Source organism: Nerophis lumbriciformis, linkage group LG05 (assembly GCF_033978685.3).
Source record: "Nerophis lumbriciformis linkage group LG05, RoL_Nlum_v2.1, whole genome shotgun sequence".
In the NCBI taxonomy this organism is placed as follows: Eukaryota; Metazoa; Chordata; class Actinopteri; order Syngnathiformes; family Syngnathidae; genus Nerophis; species Nerophis lumbriciformis.
Window position 1 is genome coordinate 45,677,380 of NC_084552.2, and position 21,807 is coordinate 45,699,186.

At 38.1% G+C, this 21,807-nt stretch overlaps 1 protein-coding gene across 1 annotated transcript in view; it reads left to right on the forward strand.

Annotated features, from left to right (window-relative positions):
- The window catches only part of adam19a (ADAM metallopeptidase domain 19a), a 118,523-nt gene that overhangs the window by 28,968 nt on the left and 67,748 nt on the right, over positions 1-21,807 (forward strand). Inside the window, exon 2 of the mRNA XM_061959323.2 lies at positions 8,350-8,429. Within this exon, the coding sequence (XP_061815307.1) occupies positions 8,350-8,429 (80 nt within the window). The remainder of the gene's footprint in view (positions 1-8,349; positions 8,430-21,807) is intronic.

Here is a 21,807-nt window from a genome sequence, read left to right on the forward strand (position 1 = left end):
TACATCACACAAGTGAATTGAATGGGCTAATTGGGAACAGGTGGGTGCCATTATTGGGTATAAAAGCAGCTTCCATGAAATGCTCAGTCATTCACAATCAAGGATGGGGCGAGGGTCACCACTTTGTGGACAAATGCGTGAGCAAATTGTCGAACAGTTTAAGAACAACATTTCTCAACAAGCTATTGCAAGAAATTTAGGGATTTTACCATCTACGGTCCGTAATATCATTAAATGGTTCAGAGAATCTAGAGAAATCCCTGCACGTAATCGGCAGTGCCTGTGACATTCGATCCCTCAGGCGGTACTGCATCAAAAACCGACATCAATGTGTAAAGGATATCACCACATGGGCTCGGGAACACTTCAGAAAACCACGGTCAGTAACTACAGTTCGTCGCTACATCTGTAAGTGCAAGTTAAAACTCTACGATGCAAAGCGAAAGCCATTTATCAACAACACCCAGAAAGGCCGCCGGCTTCACTGGGCCCGATGGACTGATGCAAAGTGGAAAACTGTTCTTTGGTCTGACGAGTCCACATTTCAAATTGTTTTTGGAAACTGTGGATGTCGTGTCCTCCGGACCAAAGAGGAAAAGAACCATCCGGATTGTTATAGGCGCAATGTCTGTGTCGCATCTGTGATGGTATGAGGATGTATTAGTGCCGAAGTCATGGGTAACTTACACATCTGTGAAGGAACCATTAATGTTGAAAGGTACATACAGGTTTTGGAGCAACATATGTTGCCATCCAAGCAATGTTTTCATGGATGCCCCTGCTTATTTCAGCAGGACAATGCCAAGCAACGTGTTACAACAGTGTGGCTTCTTAGTAAAAGAGTGCAGGTACTAGACTGGCCTGTTTGAAGTTCAAACATGTCTCCCATTAAAAAAGGGGGGCGCAATGTGAAGTCTAAAATACCCGGACTGTTGAACAACTTAAGCTGTACATCAAGCAAGAATGGGAAAGAATTCCACCTGAAAAGCTTCAAAAATTGGTCTCCTCAGTTCCCAAGCGTTAACTGAGTGTTGTTAAAAGGAAGGGCCATGTAACACAGTGGTAAAAATGCCCCTGTGCCAACTTTTTTGCATTGTGTTGCTGCTATTAAATTCTAAGTTAATGATTATTTGCAAAAAAAAAGTTTCTCAGTTCGAACATTAAATATCTTGTCTTTGCAGTGTATTCAAATGAATATAAGTTGAAAAGGATTTGCAAATAATTGGATTCTGTTGTTTTATTTACTATTTTCACAACGTGCCAACTTCACTGGTTTTGGGTTTTGTAAAATGAGTTGTGGGCTGCAAATGGTACCCAATGTCACTTGGATATTTTATCCATCCATCCATTTCCTACCGCTTGTCCCTTGCGGGTTTTACATTTTATAATATTAAAACTTCATTCTGCTAATATTTTCAATTTATACTTGGAAAATTGCTGCTTTTTTCTATTTCACATGTTTTTTTTGCTGCTTTAACTGTATTTTTTAGAATGTGCCTAAGGTTAATAAACAAATAAAGCTTTAGTAAAATCTGAGACATTGCCTTAAATGTCATTAAATTGTGACTTTTTCCAAGGAAAAAAAAATGCATATATGTACGTGCCTCTTGTGTTTAAACCAGTGAGCAAAGTATCGCAATGTTTTTATCACTAACAACTGCTGCCGTTCTGTTACATTGTATCTTAATTTCGAGTGAGTGAGTGTCTTTATCCAATGTATTTTATCACTTACAGACGTGGCAGTGTATCGAAATTTGATTTTAAGATTTAAAAATTCCTGGTAGAGAGAATAATAACCCTCTTGTTTACACGACACACAATCTCATAAGCTTATTCACTCTTCTGCTAAATCTGCTTAAAGCTTGTTAAAGTGTGTTTAATGACTCCCTGACGGCACGTCTGGCTCTGCAGCCTGTATGTTTTGTCAAGGCCTTCTGCTGTTGTCAGTGTTTTGAATTTGAATGGCTCTACTTGTAGAACTGCCGCAAACAACTAAAACTGTTTTGACCTCTTCCCTTTCTTCAAATGTGAGATTTAGCAATTATGGTATAAACACAAACATGTTTAGAGGGATTCTTTGTAGATTCTTAAGAAAAAACCCTGCCAGTGCTTAATGTGATACTTGCCTTTGTTACATAGGAGTGAAACAGTACACTGTTGGGTTTGGTCAGCACCTCGCTTTTAAAGGGGACCAATGATCATTTTTGTCTTTTCTGACTCATAAACGTTGTTACAATGTTGGATACTCATGTTAAACAATGTATTTTACGGTTCATGCATTTGAGCGTGAGCTAGCACACAGATTTTGATGCCTCGGACACAAGTCTTTTGCAATCTGGCTATGTTGTGATGTCAAACTAAGGTGGATGTGCTTATTTGGATTTTAAGTAAAGCCCAGGGCCAGAGGAGGCAATAGCTCTGTATGAGTTCAGCTGAGTTTGAGGAAACGCAAGAAAAATATTATTTTCACCTAATCTTAGCATGGGCATAACACCGATGAGCAAGAAGCAGTGTGACTTACAGTAACTACTTCTATTTATCGATCATAGATGGTATAGGTGTACCTAATGCAGTATCCGGGTGAATCTATAAACTTATGAAATGTATTTTCGGTCCTGTCTGGGAATAAAATAGGGGTGACTTTCGTATTCAAAATATATATACAACAGTGTACATTTTCAAAAGATACATTTTGATCCTTTTGGAGAGGGTGGGTCATCTTCTCACACCAACATCTTGCAGACATATTCAGAAAGTAAGTTATAAATGTGACTGTGGAGCAACATTCTCTCTAAGGTGCGTGCATGTGCAATTGCGCACTGCTCACGCATCTTCTGCGCACAGCAAATCTATGCCACGCACAAAATATAATCCAATCTGCACTCTAAACAAAATAAACACATAACTATTTGTTTTTGTAGGATTCTGCAATGCAACTGTGACTGACAGGTGACAACAACAAGCAGCAACAACAGATAAAAAAATGTTCATCAACACTGTTCAGTTATTGTAACGTCTGTCAAGGAATTCCATTGATGACTTTATTAAGCAAAACTGTTTATATTTGGCCGGAACCACGCCAAAAACATAAGTAAAAAACTTCTACATAGAAAAACTGGTAATTTTCTGGCATACAAACCAGACCAAAACCAACTCTCTGTCATCTGTCATATCAACAGCAGCCGCTCGCTCTCACTTGTGCCAACACACACACCCACTGCACTTAGCCACTGATGCGTTTATGGCCATACAAAAAGTCTGACTACTCCAGTACCACACAAAGTGTAAATGCCAGGTCGTTACACTATGACTCCAGAATCAGATGTGTGCTTATTCTACTGTCATTTATTAAGAATGTTAATTTATGGATATTAATCATGAAATGCTGTTTTTAGATGACAGAAGTGCTAATAAAAATATATATTTTTCAGACAGAAAGTTACAGGAATGTACACATGATCCCATGCTTACATCTCATTGTGCGACACATGTGAGTGTTTTAAGGCGTACTTAATGTGATCTCTGAAAGCGGTACAAATTATTTCTAAAGCAGGACCCTACCTAGACATACAATACTAGTTCATAGCTCACGAAAAACCATATGTTTTTGTTATTTTCATTGTAAGTGGGCCAAATCACCTTATATTAGAAAAAAGTATTTTAGTCTTGAAAATAATCTCATGAAAATGACTGCTGTCATTTAATTATTATAATAAAACATTTAGCTTATTAAGTCAGGTTTGGAACAGGTGTGATGCTGGTATGGCCACAGTGTGCACATCTGATTTTGCGCACATGTGCTACACCGAATACTCAGGGAGTTTTTGCGTTTCCTCACACACATGAAAAATTGGAGGGATTATTGCTGTGTAACAGGGTGTCTGCAAAAAAAGCATATACAATACATCTAGACCACAAGGAAGTGTATAAAATGTCAATCAAAATCATCATAGGTCCCCTTTAAGACCTCGGTTTGATTCATTTTGGGTACAGTAAGGCAACAAAATGCTAAACAATAGAGAGCTTAGTTTTTTCTGTAAACGGCTGGAATGATTTTTTTTATGTTATATAAAAGAACTGCAAACTGTAATTCCCAAATAAATACATAGAAATAAATATTACTGTATAGTATATAATGTTTCTTTTTAGGAAAGTGCAACAATGTAGACAAGTGCAACACGAATCAGCTTATCCACTTATCTTTAGGGCTGCAGCTATCGATTATTTCTGTGATCGATTAATCTTTTGATTAGTAGGTTAAATTAATCGAGTAATTGGGTAGAACACTATGCGTATTTTTGGGAAAATAGTTTAAACAAACAAACAAAGATTTTTCTGCTTGCCATAACATTCTTTCTTTTTTCATCGACATTGAAATTGCACTTTTAACATGTGTGCAATAAAAAATACATTTTTTTTTTTATTCTGCTGTCTGCCCCCACACAGATCATGGCACCCACACACCACCACTCTCATATGCGCAGTATTGCAGCGGCAATGCAAAAACTATGTCTGCGTATTTCAATTTCCAGGCACTCTATGCAGTTCTGATTTTCTCCATACATACTCATTAAACAATTAATCGAAGCAACAGAATATAAACCAAAGCTTTTTTCTAGTCAAAGCAAGTGATTAGTTGTTGCAGTTCTACTCGTGTTTTTGTTTATAAATTTTACCGGGTCGACCAAGTGTTCCCAAACAGAAGATTTTGACGACAAGACGGTTTTCAAACTCTGGCTTCTCCTTGGCATTATAGCTAGCCATACCACCCAAAGGCTGGGCTGCACTGTATGTGTTTACAGAGTCGACAACTTGTCGAGGCAGTTCGCTTCCTATCCCTTACTTATTAATATGTACTTTGTCTCCTTACCATAGCAAACAATCAAAATATGAATACATGTACTGTGACACACCTAGACACATGAAAACCTGCTGGTTACATGTGTCCAGTGTTTACAAAGCAGTCTAAATCCTTGTGTAGTAGCCGCATGAAAGAAATAAGCCACCACCGAGGCTCGCTTGTGGTGTAGGCTGTCACAAGCGCAGCGGAACCAACACACTGGTGGGCTACGCTCACTGGGGTTGACAAGGAGTAAGTGTCTGCCATCTTTCCAACAACAGTGCAGCGTGACTCTTTGAATAAAATAGCAGGGTTTGCTCCTGATGCTGCTCGTTAAATAGAAATTAAAAGGTTTTTGTCATTTGGTAATGAGATTGTAATTTTCAAAATGAATTTCCCCCTGCAGTAGTAAGGCAAGGCAAGTTTATTTATAGACGACAATTCGTACACAACACAATTCAAAGTGCTGGACAGAAAATCACAGGAAGGCAACACCAAAAATAAAAGAATCAAAAAAGGAATCATAATTCAAATTAAAAACTAAATTAAATCATCATTAAACTATTATAATTCTAAATCAAATCAAATTGTGTAGATACAATACTTTCAGTTGTCATATTTACTGTCTACAATTAAAAAAAAGAATCAGTCTGGATTTGAACATTGCCAACATTGAAGCCTGTCTCACATCTTTACGTATAGTGTTCTAGATTGTAGGAGCATAAAACTGAGGTTCTCAGAGATGGTTCATAAGTCTCTTACATGTCAGAGATTAACTTTGGCATAAAACCATGAAAAGACATGTACTGTTTTGAAGTTTGAGCAACAGAAAGCCAGTGCAGTGACCTAAGCACTGGACTAATATGGTTGTATTTCCGGGTTCTAGTCAGGACTCGAGTAGCAGTATTATGGATATACTGCAACTGCTAGGCAGTTCTTTTAGAGAGCCCAGTGACAAAGTCATTACAGTAGTCTAACCTGCTGGAAACAAACACATGGATTAGCCTTTTTAAGTCTGATTTAGACATTATTCTTCTGATTTTGGCAATGTTTTTCAGGTGGTAAATAGCTGCTGATGTTATTGACCTAATGTGACTGTTAACATTCAAGTCTGAGTCCATGATTACCCTTAGATTTCTAACCTGATCATTATGTTTCAGGGAGAGGGTCTCAAGGTGACTAATAATAGTGTCTTGTTGCTTCTGTGTGCCAAAGACAGTAGTACCCCTCAGTGACACTCAAGTTATTCCATGCTTACATTTATTTAGGTGTGCTTCTATAGTCTAGCTTGGATAAATAGTCAAGTTCCTGTTTACATTGTCCAAACTAGACATATTCAATTTGTGCTTATTGATTATTGAATAATAGCAAGCTAGAGCACAGGGTACACACAATGTTTGACTGGCAACTTTATGGATATGGGGCAGTCTCTTCCGTCAGCTTCTCTCCAAAGGAAGATAACATGAATTTAAATTTTTGTTGTCATTCCGACCCTGCAGCTCTCCACAGGACGCCCGACTACATTTATACCTGTATAGCTCCAAATAACAACACTTGTCTAAGCAGCAGGTCCCCTCCTATGAATGTATTGTTTTGGATCTTTGACCATTCTTGTTATTTTCCAGCAAATGAGACACTGACTTAAATCACTGTGTCCTAGGTCTTTACTAGTTTACTTTCTATGTTGCGCCAGCGTCTACTTGTTGCGATTTAATGTTATGCAAATGAGCGTCACTAAGTGATGGACCAGTCTAATACCGGCAGCCTCTCCTACTTTCTTTCTTTCTTGTCTTGTTTTTCTTGCCTCAAATGCCACTGAAATGTTTCCCATTGACTGTCTGGAGTCCTTTCAGGCCATAGTGCTCACTGACATTTTATAGCTTCTTTTCTGTGTTATCCGCAAATGATTGTGACTTTTGCTTGAGAGGGAGAAAGGCATTGTATCTTTCTTGCCATGAAAAAGCACAGCTGTCAGCAAGTGTACATGTGCCAATGTTTGTGAAGGTGTTATTAAGCCATGTTTAAATGACAAAGCTTGATGAATCACCACACAAACATTCATGCTGCCTTTTATGGTCCTCAGGCTGTTTTTATGCTTTCCAGAAATTTGTGTGTTGCTGCATCCACACTATTGTTAAAATGTGTGTAAAAGAGAAAACAGATGTGTGATAAACTGACGGCGTTCATTTAATTTGTCTTGCTCAATGTTCCAGGTGAAATGAATGCAGTGTCTTCTGCTAAACTAAAACCTCCAGACCAACCAGACTCTTGTGGATGATTCACTTTATTCAATTTAGTGCACTGCACAAATAAGGTTTTTCTTTTTACAAATTTGAAGGTAACTCATGATTCTTCAGGGCTAAACTAGTCATCCTTTCTTGTAGGGTGGTGCCATATACGATATAAATGATACACATTTGGCCGATGATAGAGCTTTTTAATATTATCGTTATATTGTGATAATGCATGTTGAAGACATATACTAACTGTGTCCTGCAAAATTCACAGCGTGCAAAACCACTTCTAAGTCAGCAATCTTCGCTTCCATGGCGGCATGTAAACTATGTGTCTTACAAATATGATCCCTGGAGAACAAGTAATAGCGAAACATGCTACATATACACAACATAGGAGGATAAGCTAACCGCAAGCTAGCGCTCTTGAACGTAAACAAAGGTGGGAGGATCAGTACAAATATTGACAGTAACGACACCAAGTATAATATCACTATATGGTCGATACAAAACTGTTAAGATCAATATTTTTTATTACCAAAAAATGTTTGGTCATTTTTGTTATTGTTCACAAATAACTCCTTGGATACAGGAGAGCTTTGACAAAAACCAAAGGATTTAAATCAAAGTCAATAGTAGAAAAAAAAACAATATTTAGTTAATATTGGTACACCGCCATCCTGTGTTTTTGTCTGATTATAATTGTGATCAAATATAGTATCATTCAATGATCTTGAAAATTTGAAGTATGAGTATTGATATGAACCATACTGCTACTATAACTACTTGGTATTGGATTGAAACCCGGATTTTTTAGTACAGTATTACCCAAAACTAGTGTAAAATATCAAACAAGAGAAGAATAAGTGCTTATTATCTTTTAACAGAAATGCAGATAAAACCATGTTACAAAACCAGCTAATAACAATAAGTTAGTGAGTAGAATAATAATAGTTTTCAAGAAGATAATACAACTGGAAATAATGCAAAATGTTACCGCATACCACAGCAGCCAAATTAGGAGCCCTTGTAACCCGTTTGGAAATAATTATATTATCATTTACGCACCAAATAATATATCGTTATCGCAGAAGGCTGCAATATGTATTGCGATATACTGTAGATTTTAGGCAATATTGCCCATCCCTACTGTCTTGGACAAACTGCAGCAGAAACATAGAAAATAGGAGGAAAGAAAAAAAATGGTAACATGGCTTGGAATTTATTAAATTGCCATCCTGGTCATTGTCCTCGTTGTCTTTTGTTTTTTTTCAGGCTGGCAAAGAGGGCGCACAGTGACGGTGCAATGGCTTTCTCAAGGTCGAATCAAGAGGGAGGCAAACATCTCAACTCAGGTCAGCGAACTCATTAGTGCTGCTTGAAGTGTTGATGATTGGGTAGAGCTATCTGACTGATAAGATAATATGCTATCAAGATTTAGCATCCTCGGTCAGTATTGTGTTTCTTTGAGACCCGAACAAGGCATTAGCTGCAAGTAGGTCTGGGCTCCGAAAGCATTTAATAACACTATTTTAGTCAAAGAAAAGGCTCGTTAAGAAAATCTGTTTAAGAAACCTGTGGACCATCACCCATTCATTATTTATTGTCTGTGCATTGAAGACAATTGCTCTGTGGTCTGCCAGCCGAGCATACAATATTGTGTTGTTCTCAGACAACCATAGTCACTACATTTACATGCACTAAAAATATGTTGAAACCAGATTTTTTAAATGCACGTAAACACCTTAATAGATCATGTTTAAAGGTTGGATTAACACATAAGTGGAAACCAGATCCCTCTTGCATGTATGCACTTAGATCAATTGATCCTTGTAGGGGGTTTTGTACACAGAGTCTCCATGGAGGACTAATGGTGCAGTTGGAAGGATCGGGACATGTTTTCAACAACAAGGAGGTCAATTAATGATACCGAAGCTGAAATAGGTCAATATTTCTGAAATGTGGCAGAACATTCTGAAAGAAAACCATTTAATACATGACAAAACACCTGAACACATCCCCCTTGGAAAGAAATGTATCCAACAGCCGTATTTTTATGACAAAATTACATTTTTGTATTTAGAATTGATTTAGGATAGACTGAAAATAATAAGTTTGTATTTGGTTAGTCAGTGATAAGTAAATGCCAACAACAACGGAGCTAGATATAACGACTCTTATTGTCTACCAAAAACATATATCAGTGAGGAGAAAATCCACAATAGGTGCAAGTGTCCACTGAATCAACTGTATAAAAAAAAAAAAAAGTAAGAATATAATTCCCATATGTAACAATTTAGACAAAGTCAAAGAAATGTAAGCCATGAATGAGTTGTAAATAATTCACTGCGTATTGGAAAGTTTTTTTTTTTAAAGTCAGTCAAAGCAAACTATCACAACTGTATTTATTGTGCTCTATACGTTTACATTGACCGATCTTTTCGTAAGAGCTGTACAGTACTGTACTGTATGTTACCCATTTAACCAGCCGGCTTCAACCAGTAGCATCTTTTAGCATTCTTCTCTTCTTCAGAAACTATGGAAGTATTATTGTAGCAAAATTTTTTGCAAGTGTATATCTCAATCTGTGCGTGTTTATTCCAATTCACGTGCGTGTGTACTAATTTGTGTGTCTGTATATCAATCTGAGTGTGTGTATTGAGATCAGCATACGTGTGTTTTAGGTCTGCGTACGTGTATTTTTGATCCACGTACGTGTGTTTTGTCCGTCTGTCCCTAATCAGAAAGAACCCTCGATAGACTGTCTACTTACATGTGACTTTTGCGACACTTTTGCCGTGTAAGATTTGAGCGAACGTATCCAGATTTTTAAGCCTGTAATACAACATGTGCACGCGCATTCAGAAGTGCATGCATGTAATACATACAATATGCCTGTGCGAGAAGCAGGAACCCTCTATTGGCTGTCTTTTTTTACACGTGCCTTTTGCGACACTTTTGCCGTGTAAGATTTGTGCAAGTTTATTCAGATTTGTGAGCGTGTAATACAATGTGTGTGTGTGTGCCCCTTCCGAGGTGCGTGCGTGTAATACAATCTGTGTGTGCGTATCTGATATGTGCCTACATTTAACCAACCACGTAAAACACCACACAATTTAAACCAATCAGAAACAACGTACAGCAGAGATTTGTGAAAGAGAGACGCCAAGACCCACCTTACGTTGTAAATACAAATGCACATACATACACACAATTAGACATAGATATATACACACATACGTATATTTATTCATTGGTACATACAAACGCGCACACATTGGTACTTACCCACATACATAGGTACTTACACTCCCACATGAGAAGTATCCCACACTTCTCTTTTGTAAAGTACATCTGTACAGCAAATATGGGCATCTACATCAACAATATGATTTACCTGAGTAGCTGGACAGGACAAAAAAAAACGTACAAAAGTTTAAGAGTTATTTTATTTTCGTAGCAGCGTAGTTACAGTATAAATTATTATTTCTGAAGGAATCGGTCACCTTTACGGTCACCTTTATTGTTTGTTTGCACATACCTAAAAATATCTCAAGCTGAATTTAAAAGTTGATGACTAAATTATAATAAATATAAGTAAAAAGTCGTTACACTGCAGCTCTCTTGGTGGCAGAATGACGATGATCATGAGGTAAGATGACAAATGACACAAAAATGGCGCAAATCAGACTTTTATTGACATCCACAAAACAGCACTTTGTATCTTACAGCACAGCCACATTGGCCATATTGAAGTGTGGAGTGGAACTCTTCTCTCATGGTCTGGCTCTAACTAGCACACAGCATTACACAACACTCCCAACGCTAAATATGAAAACAGAAGAATCAATCAGTTTCCCTTTAAGTTGTTAACATCTGTTTATATCAACATCAGTCAGCCAGTTTGAGGGGTGTCAAGATAAGCGGGTTCCACTGTATATGATGATGTTCGCTTTAGTAAGACTTGCATCTCTAGAAAGAAATGCACTTGATCTGCGATGTTATGCCATGTTAGGAAAAGTGGTTGGCAGTGTCCCATTTTTGGGAAGGTTGTTATCTATGACTATTCTCTTCAGTGCCACAAATAAGTGTCAGAGCAGCTGCAACAAGCTCGTATCTCTCCTCCATGCGCCCCAATGATTAGATGATAAGTCACCTTCCTGAATGCGCTGCCGATAATATTTCACCCTGGTTGACATCAAAAAGTGTGCACATGGCGGCCACGTTTCACGGCAGTGGATGCCTGCATTAATTATTTGCGGACACACGCTTTTTGGCAAACAGATATGTTTTTGTATACCTGCTTAAAGTAATATGCTCATTAAAGCAGCTGACTGGCACTTTACTTGATTGATGGCCTCCATTCAGTCAGTGAAGTGGTCATGAGAATATGATGAAGAAAAACAGCTGAATAGTTTTATTTTTTTGGCAGTAGCTTGTTTCCTGTAAGCCCCATAAAAGTCAAATGATTATCTGGGAACTTTTCTCCTTGGCCCGCCGTGTGCATGCTTTTTCCATTCAGTCATCACTTCATAACGGCCAAACAAGTGTTTTTATTTTAGCCACCACGGTTTATCAGCGATCATGTGATGTTTCCTGCTACTTTCTGTATAGTTGAGACAACAAAAATGCAAACTAGGAAATGCAATAATCTATAATTAATGCTCTCTCATGTAAGGATTGCTTCCTAATAGAATTACGCTGTTCCGTTTTCATGCAGACTAGTGCGCACGTTGCAAAATTGGCTTGAAGAAAATGTTTTTTTTTGGTCATAACAAGTTTAGCCCCCACCGCTCTTAATGAAATTCATAAATCAACAAGAAGCACTTTTTTCTAGACATGATTGATCATGATGCTTTCATCTCAAAATAAAACAATGAAGACAAATGATAAGCTTACATCACAATCTTAAGAACTATGTTGATTCAAATTACTATTTTGAATAGTATTTTTAGTTCACCTTTAATGTGGTTATTTTTGCTCCCTTTATTAGCATCTTTGGTTGACATTTAAGCGACAAGAAAACGCTAAAAGATACTTGTTGTGATCAGAAGAAGCGTCTTCTTTTTCTCGAGGGAAAACAAAGTGCAGTGTGTAGACGCAGCCAAGTGACATATTTGCTTGTTGAGAGAGCTGATAATCACATTGTTAGCGCAGCTCTGGTGACACTAAGGAGCTGCACAGCACATCTCTCTTTCTCGCTCTTTCTCTCGCTCTCTCTTTCTTTGTCTACATCTGGATTCTCTATTCCTCTGCCTTTCTGCATGGCGTTGTTTGAGCAAAGTCAGCATTTAGATGTGTGAGCCTGCCAAGTTGCTTTTCAGCCAAGAGCCACACAGTCAAAGTGAAACTTTCTGATCATATCTTAGTGTTGTCGTTGTCATCCAAACTGCTTTCTTGGTAGTGAAAAACTTTCTATAAAATTCTCAAGCTGGAATGGGCAGAATAATTGATTAGCTGCTTAATAGTCGTTTAAGAATTTTCATCCACCTTGAAGCAACAGGCGCAAAATGAAGCAACAGCGCCCCTGCTGGTTGCAGTAGAATATAAATCTTAATGAATGATCAAGAATGGGTATACGTGTCATAATCCGATTAGTCGATTGATAAATGATATACATTTGGCCAAAGGGGTCATATCATGATTTTCTTTACATTTAAAACATGTAATTGTGGTCTACATAACATGTAATGATGACTCTTTGTTAAAAAAATTTGCATAGATTTACAGACCTATTTTCAAGCAATTTTTTTAACCTTTTTAAAATGGTTCGTTTTGAGAGTCGGAGTTGTTAGATGCAAATTAACCTCTCCTCATCACGCCCCCTCACGCTGAGTGCGCATTCGTCTCCCCCCCGGGCAAAAATTATATGTCGTTTTTTAGCTTTTTTGCTTTTATTGTGCTCTATGGACGTCGGTGACCGCCACTGTTTTGAGTGACTTTCACCACAACACAACATCCCAGATGATTTAGTGAGACCAGCTGTTCACCTTGTTTTGTTGACGGCAACAAAGAAGGAGGTGATGCGGGTGGATGTGATCATGATTCGTATCCACATTCCTTTAGCTGTGTGAGTCAGTGTGTGTGCGTGTGTTCCCCACAAAAAAATCTAAGTATTCTGACAACTTTTGTATACTGACAAACAAACAAAAAACACAGCGGAAAACAGGCATCTCTTTATGCAAAACCATAGCTGTCAGTCTTATTTTGACAGCGTGGGAGTGGAGGAAAATAGTGATTTTAGAAAAAGTATGCAGAACATCAAAGGAGCCGATTATACAAATCAGCAGCTTATGTTGGGGACGCAAACACTGTACTTGGTTAACATAGGATCAAATGAAAATCAAGCACTCCCGTGTTTATTAAATATTAATTTGCTTGCAATAGCCAAGGTAAAAGTCATGGCTGACTTAGTTTCTAGTTTCTTTCTTCAGTTAAAATATATTTTCTTGTGCACCGTAATGACCCGGGGCAGTGAGCCTGGGTGGAAGTTACCATACATCATAAATTGAACTCTCCCTGCAATGTTGCAATATTTTAAAAATAGTCTGCTCTTGTAAATGTTCTGCACGAGTCCGAGTACGGTAAAGTACAAAACTCCAGGAGAACATATGGATGTGTGCATGACCTACAGTAAAACCCTTCACAATACTCCTTTTGCTGCATTTAATGTTTTATGTTGCCTTACCAATCAGTAATAGATCAATCATCCTTTAGGGAGGAAGACGCATTAGAAGATGCATACCTGCATGTTAAATTTTAATATGATTCTGTGGAAGAAGCTCCTAACATCACAATGCATTTTGCTTTCTCAGAGATCAGATAAACACACAAAAAGTTGTTTTCAAAGCAAAGAGGAAAACAAGTTCAAACAGAATGTCTAAGCCTTTTCTCATCTCTGCGCTTTGATTGACATACAATCACAATACATAAAGTATGCAGCTTAGAAATAAACTTTTAGATTAAAACCACTACACATTGGGAATAGAAAGCCTTGCAGGAACGACTTATTTAAAGAGTACATCTGTTTCCTTCCTCTTTGGAGACCATTATGTAGCAATCATAAATTGGCAAAGTGCTGCTAGTCATGCTCCATCTGGACACACACACAACACCAGTGACCTTATACTTTAAAGAATAAAAAAAGAGACATTTAGTGTGTATTTTAAAGCTCTGCCAACACCAATCACTGATATTGTCCTCGATTGGAGAGAATGTTTAGGCCATGTCTAAGCGAACACAGATATTTTCTAATTAAGTTAATTTTTCCTACTCCGGTGTTAAAATAATTTTTTTGTCCACAGACCAACATAAGCACCAGCTATCGTGGGCATGTTGGCCAATCAGAAGCCTAAAAAATGCAACCCAGAGCTCACTTGGTCAAACATCAAAGAGAGAGATGTTGAAAGTCTTCAAACTGGTCTGTGTTTTTCAAAAGCTCTAGTTTTAAAGACCAAAATATCTCTCTAAATGAAAGGCCAAAATGTATATAAAAACATAAGTTTATAATAGGGGTGTAACAATTAGTTTTAACAACGATTTGATATTTGTGGTTGCCGATATGATTCAGGGACGATGTCATTTTTTTCAGTGAGTTGAAATCGATTCAGTAACATTTTGTACACTTTTGTGACTGTGAAATAAATACTGGATACTGGACACTGCAGGTGATGTTTCCTATATTCCTGTTATTTCTTGAAAGAGAATTATGTATGCATGAATAATGGATATAAACAAGCAGGTAAACAACAATTAATGGCCAGTGCATTCACATCTTATTTGAATAAAGTTCAATTAACAAGAGGAAACCTTTTCTGCTCACATGTTCTATATTTAAGACAGTTTGAAAAAAAACTACAGTAACCAACATTTTAAGAGTAGATTTACCTGCTGCAAAAAAAATCACCAACCAAACAGTATCTGACGGCCAGAGTCCCAGGTGTGTGGAAGCATGTATGCCCTCTCATCCCCATTGATGGTGTTGACTCCTTGCTTCCTCATTTCCATAGCCTCCTTCATCCATCTCTTGTATTTATTTGTTTCTGATTAAATAACTTCTCTTTGGGTCCCAGTTGCTGTGTCCCGGAAGTTAATGTCACTTCCGTTTAGTTATTCACGTACTTTGCGGCTTAAAGTTAAGTTGTGGCTACATATTATTGTGTTGTGTCATTTTACTTTGTTGTGGCTATTGCAATTGTGCAGTAGCTAAAAGTTTTTATGTTTTAATTAATGATATTGTCTTGTAGCGTTTGCGTTTGTTATTACCTTCTTGACCACTGTAGCTAGCCGGTATTTTTGCTTTGATGATGTCACAGACAGGCAAATATACTTTATGTCCTTATTTTTAAAAGTGCTGAACTGAATAAAAAGTCTGCTGTTTTTAAATTCAATGTTTTCGTTTTTCTAAATCGATCGATTGCCTTTTAAAACAATCTTGGATCGATACCTATCTTACCAACACAGATCAATATACTTGAAATTTAGGAATAATCTATCGATACACCCCTAGTTTATTAAGTATACGTGTTTATGTGGAGGAACGCTGTGTCACAAATTATTAACTTCCATACATACACAAAGTCTTTTAAGTGCATACTATGTGCCTTCACACTGAGTAGAACAACAGAATGCAGTGTACTGTCAGTAGCCAAATGTTTTACTCAAAATAGTCAAAATGGTGAGTGAGCAGTGATGGACACATAACGCCCGCCCTCGGTTGTCGACATCTTGGCAATGCAGCTAAAAGCGAGGGACTAACTTGAAATGATAGCATCTGAGGATCCACCGGGAGCAGTGGAAAGTAGTAAATTGAAGCGGGTAAATGTTGCTATCGTTATTTCTGACAAGTGCACAATGACAGTAATGGATTTGGGATAGCACTACACTGTCAAAAATGGCGCACTCAGGAACTAAATACACAGTGCACACAGAATACATATTTTAAGTGTACTGATGGAAGTATTCCATTTGAGACACAGACATTCACATTGAGCACTGAATCAGCTCTCGCCCATAAGGATTTGACTGGCAATAAGTAGTTTGAATGTAAGAAGTAGAACGTGATAGAATTACAAGCTGGAAGGTGATAGAAAATAAATGACTCCCTATCATTAAAGCAATCCTAGATGTTTGTTTTTCATTCAAAAATCCAATCATCTTTTAGGATGAAGGGATTTCTATAAGGTGAAAGAAGTCACACTATGACAGCGCTGAAAGAGAGCTCCGAAAGATCCTTAAGGAGTCTTGTTTTGATCGCAGTGGGACGGGCTGGTGAACGCCACGCAGATAGACTCGACGGTGGCGCTGTTCCAATCGGCGGCGCCTTTGATCAGGTCCTCTTTGGAACGCTGAGACATCTTTGACAATGAGGCAGGAGATGTCAGTCTGTTGGGGTTTAGGGATATTTCAGGGAGCACAAATGGGATATGACTTGCTTTCAAAAGACATTTTGTGGTTTGAAAAGTGAGCAGTGCATTTTTTACTTAAATCAACAACAACAAAAACACAGAATACTCAAATGGCAGACCTCCGCCAAGGCTCAAGAATTCAAAGTTGAATCTGTGTCTCTGCTAGAGTATAGAGTTAGCAGGACATGAGAGCATTAAAGACAAACAGAAGGGAATCAGCTTGTATTGTATTTCCAAGAAGTGGGCCAGCGACACATGGAGCCGCCCTGCTTCCAAATTCAGCTCTCTGAAGTATGACAAACTTAGGCATACAGCCCGCTATATTTTTACACCAGCTGACAGCATTTTACAGGAGGTTCTCCATTTTTTGAACGAGTTCCATTCCTATGACGTGTTGTAAGTAGATTTTTGCCGCAAGTCGGAAATTGTACCAAAATGACCACCTAAATTGTGCACAATGTACACAGAATTTAAAATACAGTAAAATAATTCAATAAAAAACTAAATACAAAATGAACTGTCTGTGGACATCCGATTGCAATTATCTTCAAAGCCAAACAGGACATAAAAGTCCTTAAGTTTTTTAAGGCCGTAAAACATTTAGGATTATTTTTTTCTCTCTCAAATTTCTCAAAACAAGCAAAATACAAAAAATATCAATCATATAATGTTGTCATCTTATCAACACAGTACAAGCTATGTGAGCAAATTTACTACAAAGTTTACATGAGTGGCAGTTCTTATTAACATGCAAGTAGAGTGGCAAAGCTCAAAGAAAAGGAAAAAAAAAGAGACCAAGTGTAGCGGTGGTGTACTCTCTCTCTCAATTGGCTGTGTTCGGTTTTTTCTACTGCTCCGAATGGGGTGCGAACCCTGGTCGCTGGCGTAAGAGGTGAGCTAATTGACTACTGAGCTAAAAGCTCAGGCGTTTTTGCTCGATAGCATAGTGTCATGTGCCTCGCCCACGGCCCGGCTCTGATTTGTTCTGCCACTACTGTAGATAATTTCTCTACCAGAACATTGATAATAATAATAGTAAAAAATAATAACTTGAGCCAAGTTATTATCTCCAACAAGATAAAATGGAGCTCCCCAAATTTCATTTTGTGTAAAAACTGGTTTGCTTTGTTGAATTGGAAGAATTGGAAAAGAGATGATAGTAGCGCCATTATATCAATTGTCCTCTTAACAGGCACTTAAAGCAAGCTTTTCATTATAAGTTCATCTTTGTGGTTGCATTTGTTCCACAGCAATTTTGTCATAGATTTTTCTGTGGATTTCTTTGAAATTAAATCATCCAAGGAGCGATCAGAATAATGGGTACATTTGCCTTAAAGAAGAAGTACTGTATTAAATTTGGACAGTGATGCTCTGTCGTAGAAACATTAAATTGTGTCCATTTAGGATGGAGCGCGCCATCATGCTGTCCTTTTCAATGTTAACATGAAAAGACATATCATTTTCAACATGTTCCTTTGTCACACACAGGCTTTAAAACCCTTGAAGTGATTATTGATATGGATATTCGTTAGTCTTTCCATGACAGTTTTTTCCAAGTCTTTGGCTGAAAAAAGGAACCTGAAGTTTTAGTCTGCCACACGGACGAGTAACATGAAGTTTATGAAACCTATTTTCAGCCTTCATGGTGCTTCAATGCTACTCTGACTGATATGCATCCAAACATAACGTAGTCTTAGCAAACCATATCATTATTTGATTCTGATAATCAGCATCCTTGTAAATTAACAAGCAGTAAGAAATAGCTTCATCCTTTTGGATAGTTATGGGGTTTTTTTTGGACATGCTTAAAATGAATAACTTACATTAGAAACATCAGATGATTGCATTTACACGTTTCAACATGTCTAAAAAGGAGTAGGATAATAGTACCCCTTTTTCCATCTCAATTATTGAGCATTTTTTCACACCATTTTTTCAATATAGTACTTACTGTAATTTGTATGTGATATTGTCCTTAAAATGTTTGTTAACGGTCACACCTTGTGTTCAAGTGTCACAATGTATAATCATATATAAATGCTGGATATAGATTAATCAGCATAGTAAAACAGCTCAGCATCACTTTCATATTATTACGTTTCACTGTGTCCTTGTGTTGGTCATGAACCCAGGATGCAGAGATGGCAGGCGAAGTTCAAGTAAAATGTGTTAAATAAGAAAACTAGTGCAGCAGGGAAGTGCACACAAAGGAAAAACAGTCACATGAAGCATGGGAAAGCAATGCAACATGGAGGTACAAAGCACAGTGATCTAGTCCTGTCCAGAGGACAGGGCTGGTGCAAAAAGCATCCCGATTGGCAGCCAGGCACTGGTACGTCCTGATTGGCGAGAAGAGCCAACTCTCAGACAGTAGCGGCAAAAAGGATGGAAACAAAAATAAGAGCGCTACACAGGAAATAAAACAAAATACAAGAAACTAGTTATAAATCTCATGAAACATCATGTCACGACTGTGACTTTCCATGCTTTACCAGCTTGTCCACAAAGACTAAAACACAAGTGAATAAAAAAACAACAACATCTAAATGAATGTGTGCTCATGATTAGTGTGATTGTGTGCTAATTACCGCCCTAGAGCACCGTTACTGTCCGTTCTAGCTGAAGGTTAATGAGCTGTTACGTTTCTAACTCCCGAGTGTGAAAATCATGGTGGTTCCCAGAGTGAATCAGATAAATATTCAGAGTTCTTTTCTGAGATGAGCTAATATGTACACAATTGCTATGAAATGTAAAAAAGGTAGGATTAGATAAGCTCTTCTTCTTCCTACAACTTTTCAGACATGTTGAAATGTGAAACTGTTATTATGTAAAGTACCACACATTGTAACATAATGCATATTCGAAATAAACTAATACCATAACATAACACTTCTTAATGATGCTTCTTTTAGAACATGCTCACAGACTAGTTGAGCATAGGATTGATTCCTCTTGTGGAAAGTTCAAGTGTAGTGGTGATCGAAACCACCTATTGTAAACCCATTTTTTTAAATGATGCACTCAAAATGCTTCTCCTATTGCACTGCTTGTGCTGTTTTGCTCTTAGGAGGCAGGAGGGGCTCGGCGGGACTGAGCAAGAAGGAGAGTGAGAGAAGAAGGGAAGAAAAAAGCCAGCAATGTTGCCGTAAATGTGGCTTTCATTAAGATGGCCGACACATGAGGGAAGAAAGAGTACAAGCCAAAAAACGTTATTCCCCCTCTTTCTTTTCTTTCTTAATTCCTCTTCTTCTGTTACCTCACCATTCTCTCTCTTATATTCAAATATGCCTCACCACACCCCAGCCGTCCAGACTTTTTTGCTTTCCAGGGCAGTGTGTGTGCGTGTGTTGCAAGAATTTACAACAGGGAAGAGGGATGGCTGTACGTCATTCTTGTTTTGGGTTTGTTCCGCAAGTTTGAGTTGGTTGTTTTTAACATAATCAATGCAGTTATTGGCTGACCTAGTTTTTAGGTCACAAAATGGTAAAAGAAAAACATTTTTGTTATTTATCTACTCAAATGTCAACGCACAGAGGAGAAAATGAGGGAATGTTTGGACTTACGGAAAAAACTCTGTTTCTTTGTTATTATTTATTCCATATTGTGCTTATCTGTGTGTGTGTGTGTGTGTGTGTGTGTGTGTGTGTGTGTGTGTGTGTGTGTGTGTGTGTGTGTGTGTGTGTGTGTGTGTGTGTGTGTGTGTGTGTGTGTGTGCCCATGCGCGCGCGTCTGTGCTGATCACGTTTAAACAGATGCTTTCACACGGGAGTGGCAATAATAATGACTTAAGACTGCCTATGAAGTTAATACCAAATTGAAGAGGGAAGTTTTCCAAATATGATGAACATGTAAAAAATAGAGTACAACCTGCGGAAATGCCCAGTTTTTGGGGAAACTTGCCAATATGCTGTTATCTGGACTGATATCTCGATCGTTTCAACATACACACTAAACACGCACGCAGTTACGCAAACACAACCCTTTTCTCGCTGCACAGCGCTGATTATAACGTAACTGTAATATTTTTTTGGGGGGTTCTTATCCTTTTTCAGACTGTTAAGTACAGGAAACAAGGACATCTGCATGGATCTACATAGCGTACGCGTCATTTCCAGTCCTTCAACAACAATCGCTGTTTCTTAGTAAAACAGGCTTTAGCGAACAGACTGAACAACACATTGACACCCCTATCACTACAATATGAAGTATAAACAATAAAACATTGGGTATCAAGAGTATGTGAACCACTCCCACCTTGTTTACTTCCCTGACGACCTCCTCAAAGTTTTGTAATCCATCAGAAATATCAAGCAGCTAAAATCCGTCAAACATGTTGACGTGTGAAGAGAATGTTGTGCATTTTACATGCATTGTAGGGATTTAAATGGGTGTAATTTTGAATTGTGTGTGGTGCTTGGACATTTTTGGCCGCCGGTCCAGTGCCCTACGTCTTGCCCCAAAATCATGCCCTAATGAGGACAAGTACTATAATAAATGGTTAGATTGTTTGGAAAGACTTTTGTCTTTGACTTTGTATGAGTGATCAACTAACACAGCAGTAGTAGTGGATGTCCCCATAGTAGTCCCCAAAACAATAAGAAATCTAGAGCTATAGGTGCAGCAGTGTTAGCACCTGGTCCTCTCTGATAAGGACTCGTGCCTCTTCAACACTTAGCATACTGGATAACATTTTCAAAGGACTGGACCTCCGCCTTGGAATCCCTCTTTCCAGCCTTCCAGCCAATTCTTCCCAAATGCCAACAGAAAGGTTAGCAGCGTCAGAGGTGACACATAAAGCAGTGATAGTGAGGTGTTATAGCATACACACTCTCAGAATTTAGATTATTTTTTTTTGGTAAAGAAAAGTTCCCTCTCTGCCTGTGGCTCAGGAGGGTGTGCAAGTTATCCTCTAATCCGCGGGCGTGATCCCCCACCTGGAGCCATTCGCTGCAGTTTAAGTAGCTCCTAATGGCCAAGACGGTTGCAGGCCTGTGAGCTGGAGCAGCTGGGTGGGCGACTCAGTGTTTTGAGCACACATAAGGTAGGAAAGTGACGCATAAATAATGTGTTTCTTCAGTGATATGTTCTAAAGCTCCAAATCACAATGTAGTAAGATCATACCTTGGCAATAATATCAGTTTCACTTATAATACAGAAGCTAAAATGTGGATGTTTTGCTCAGACAACTTGGCATGACTTAAATTGTATTAGTTTTAATATCTTAAATGTACAAAATTTATTTTTTTCATTTTGACATGGTGCATTAAAGGAGAACTGCACTTTTTTTGGAATCCTGCCTATCTTTCACAATCCTTATGAGAGACAA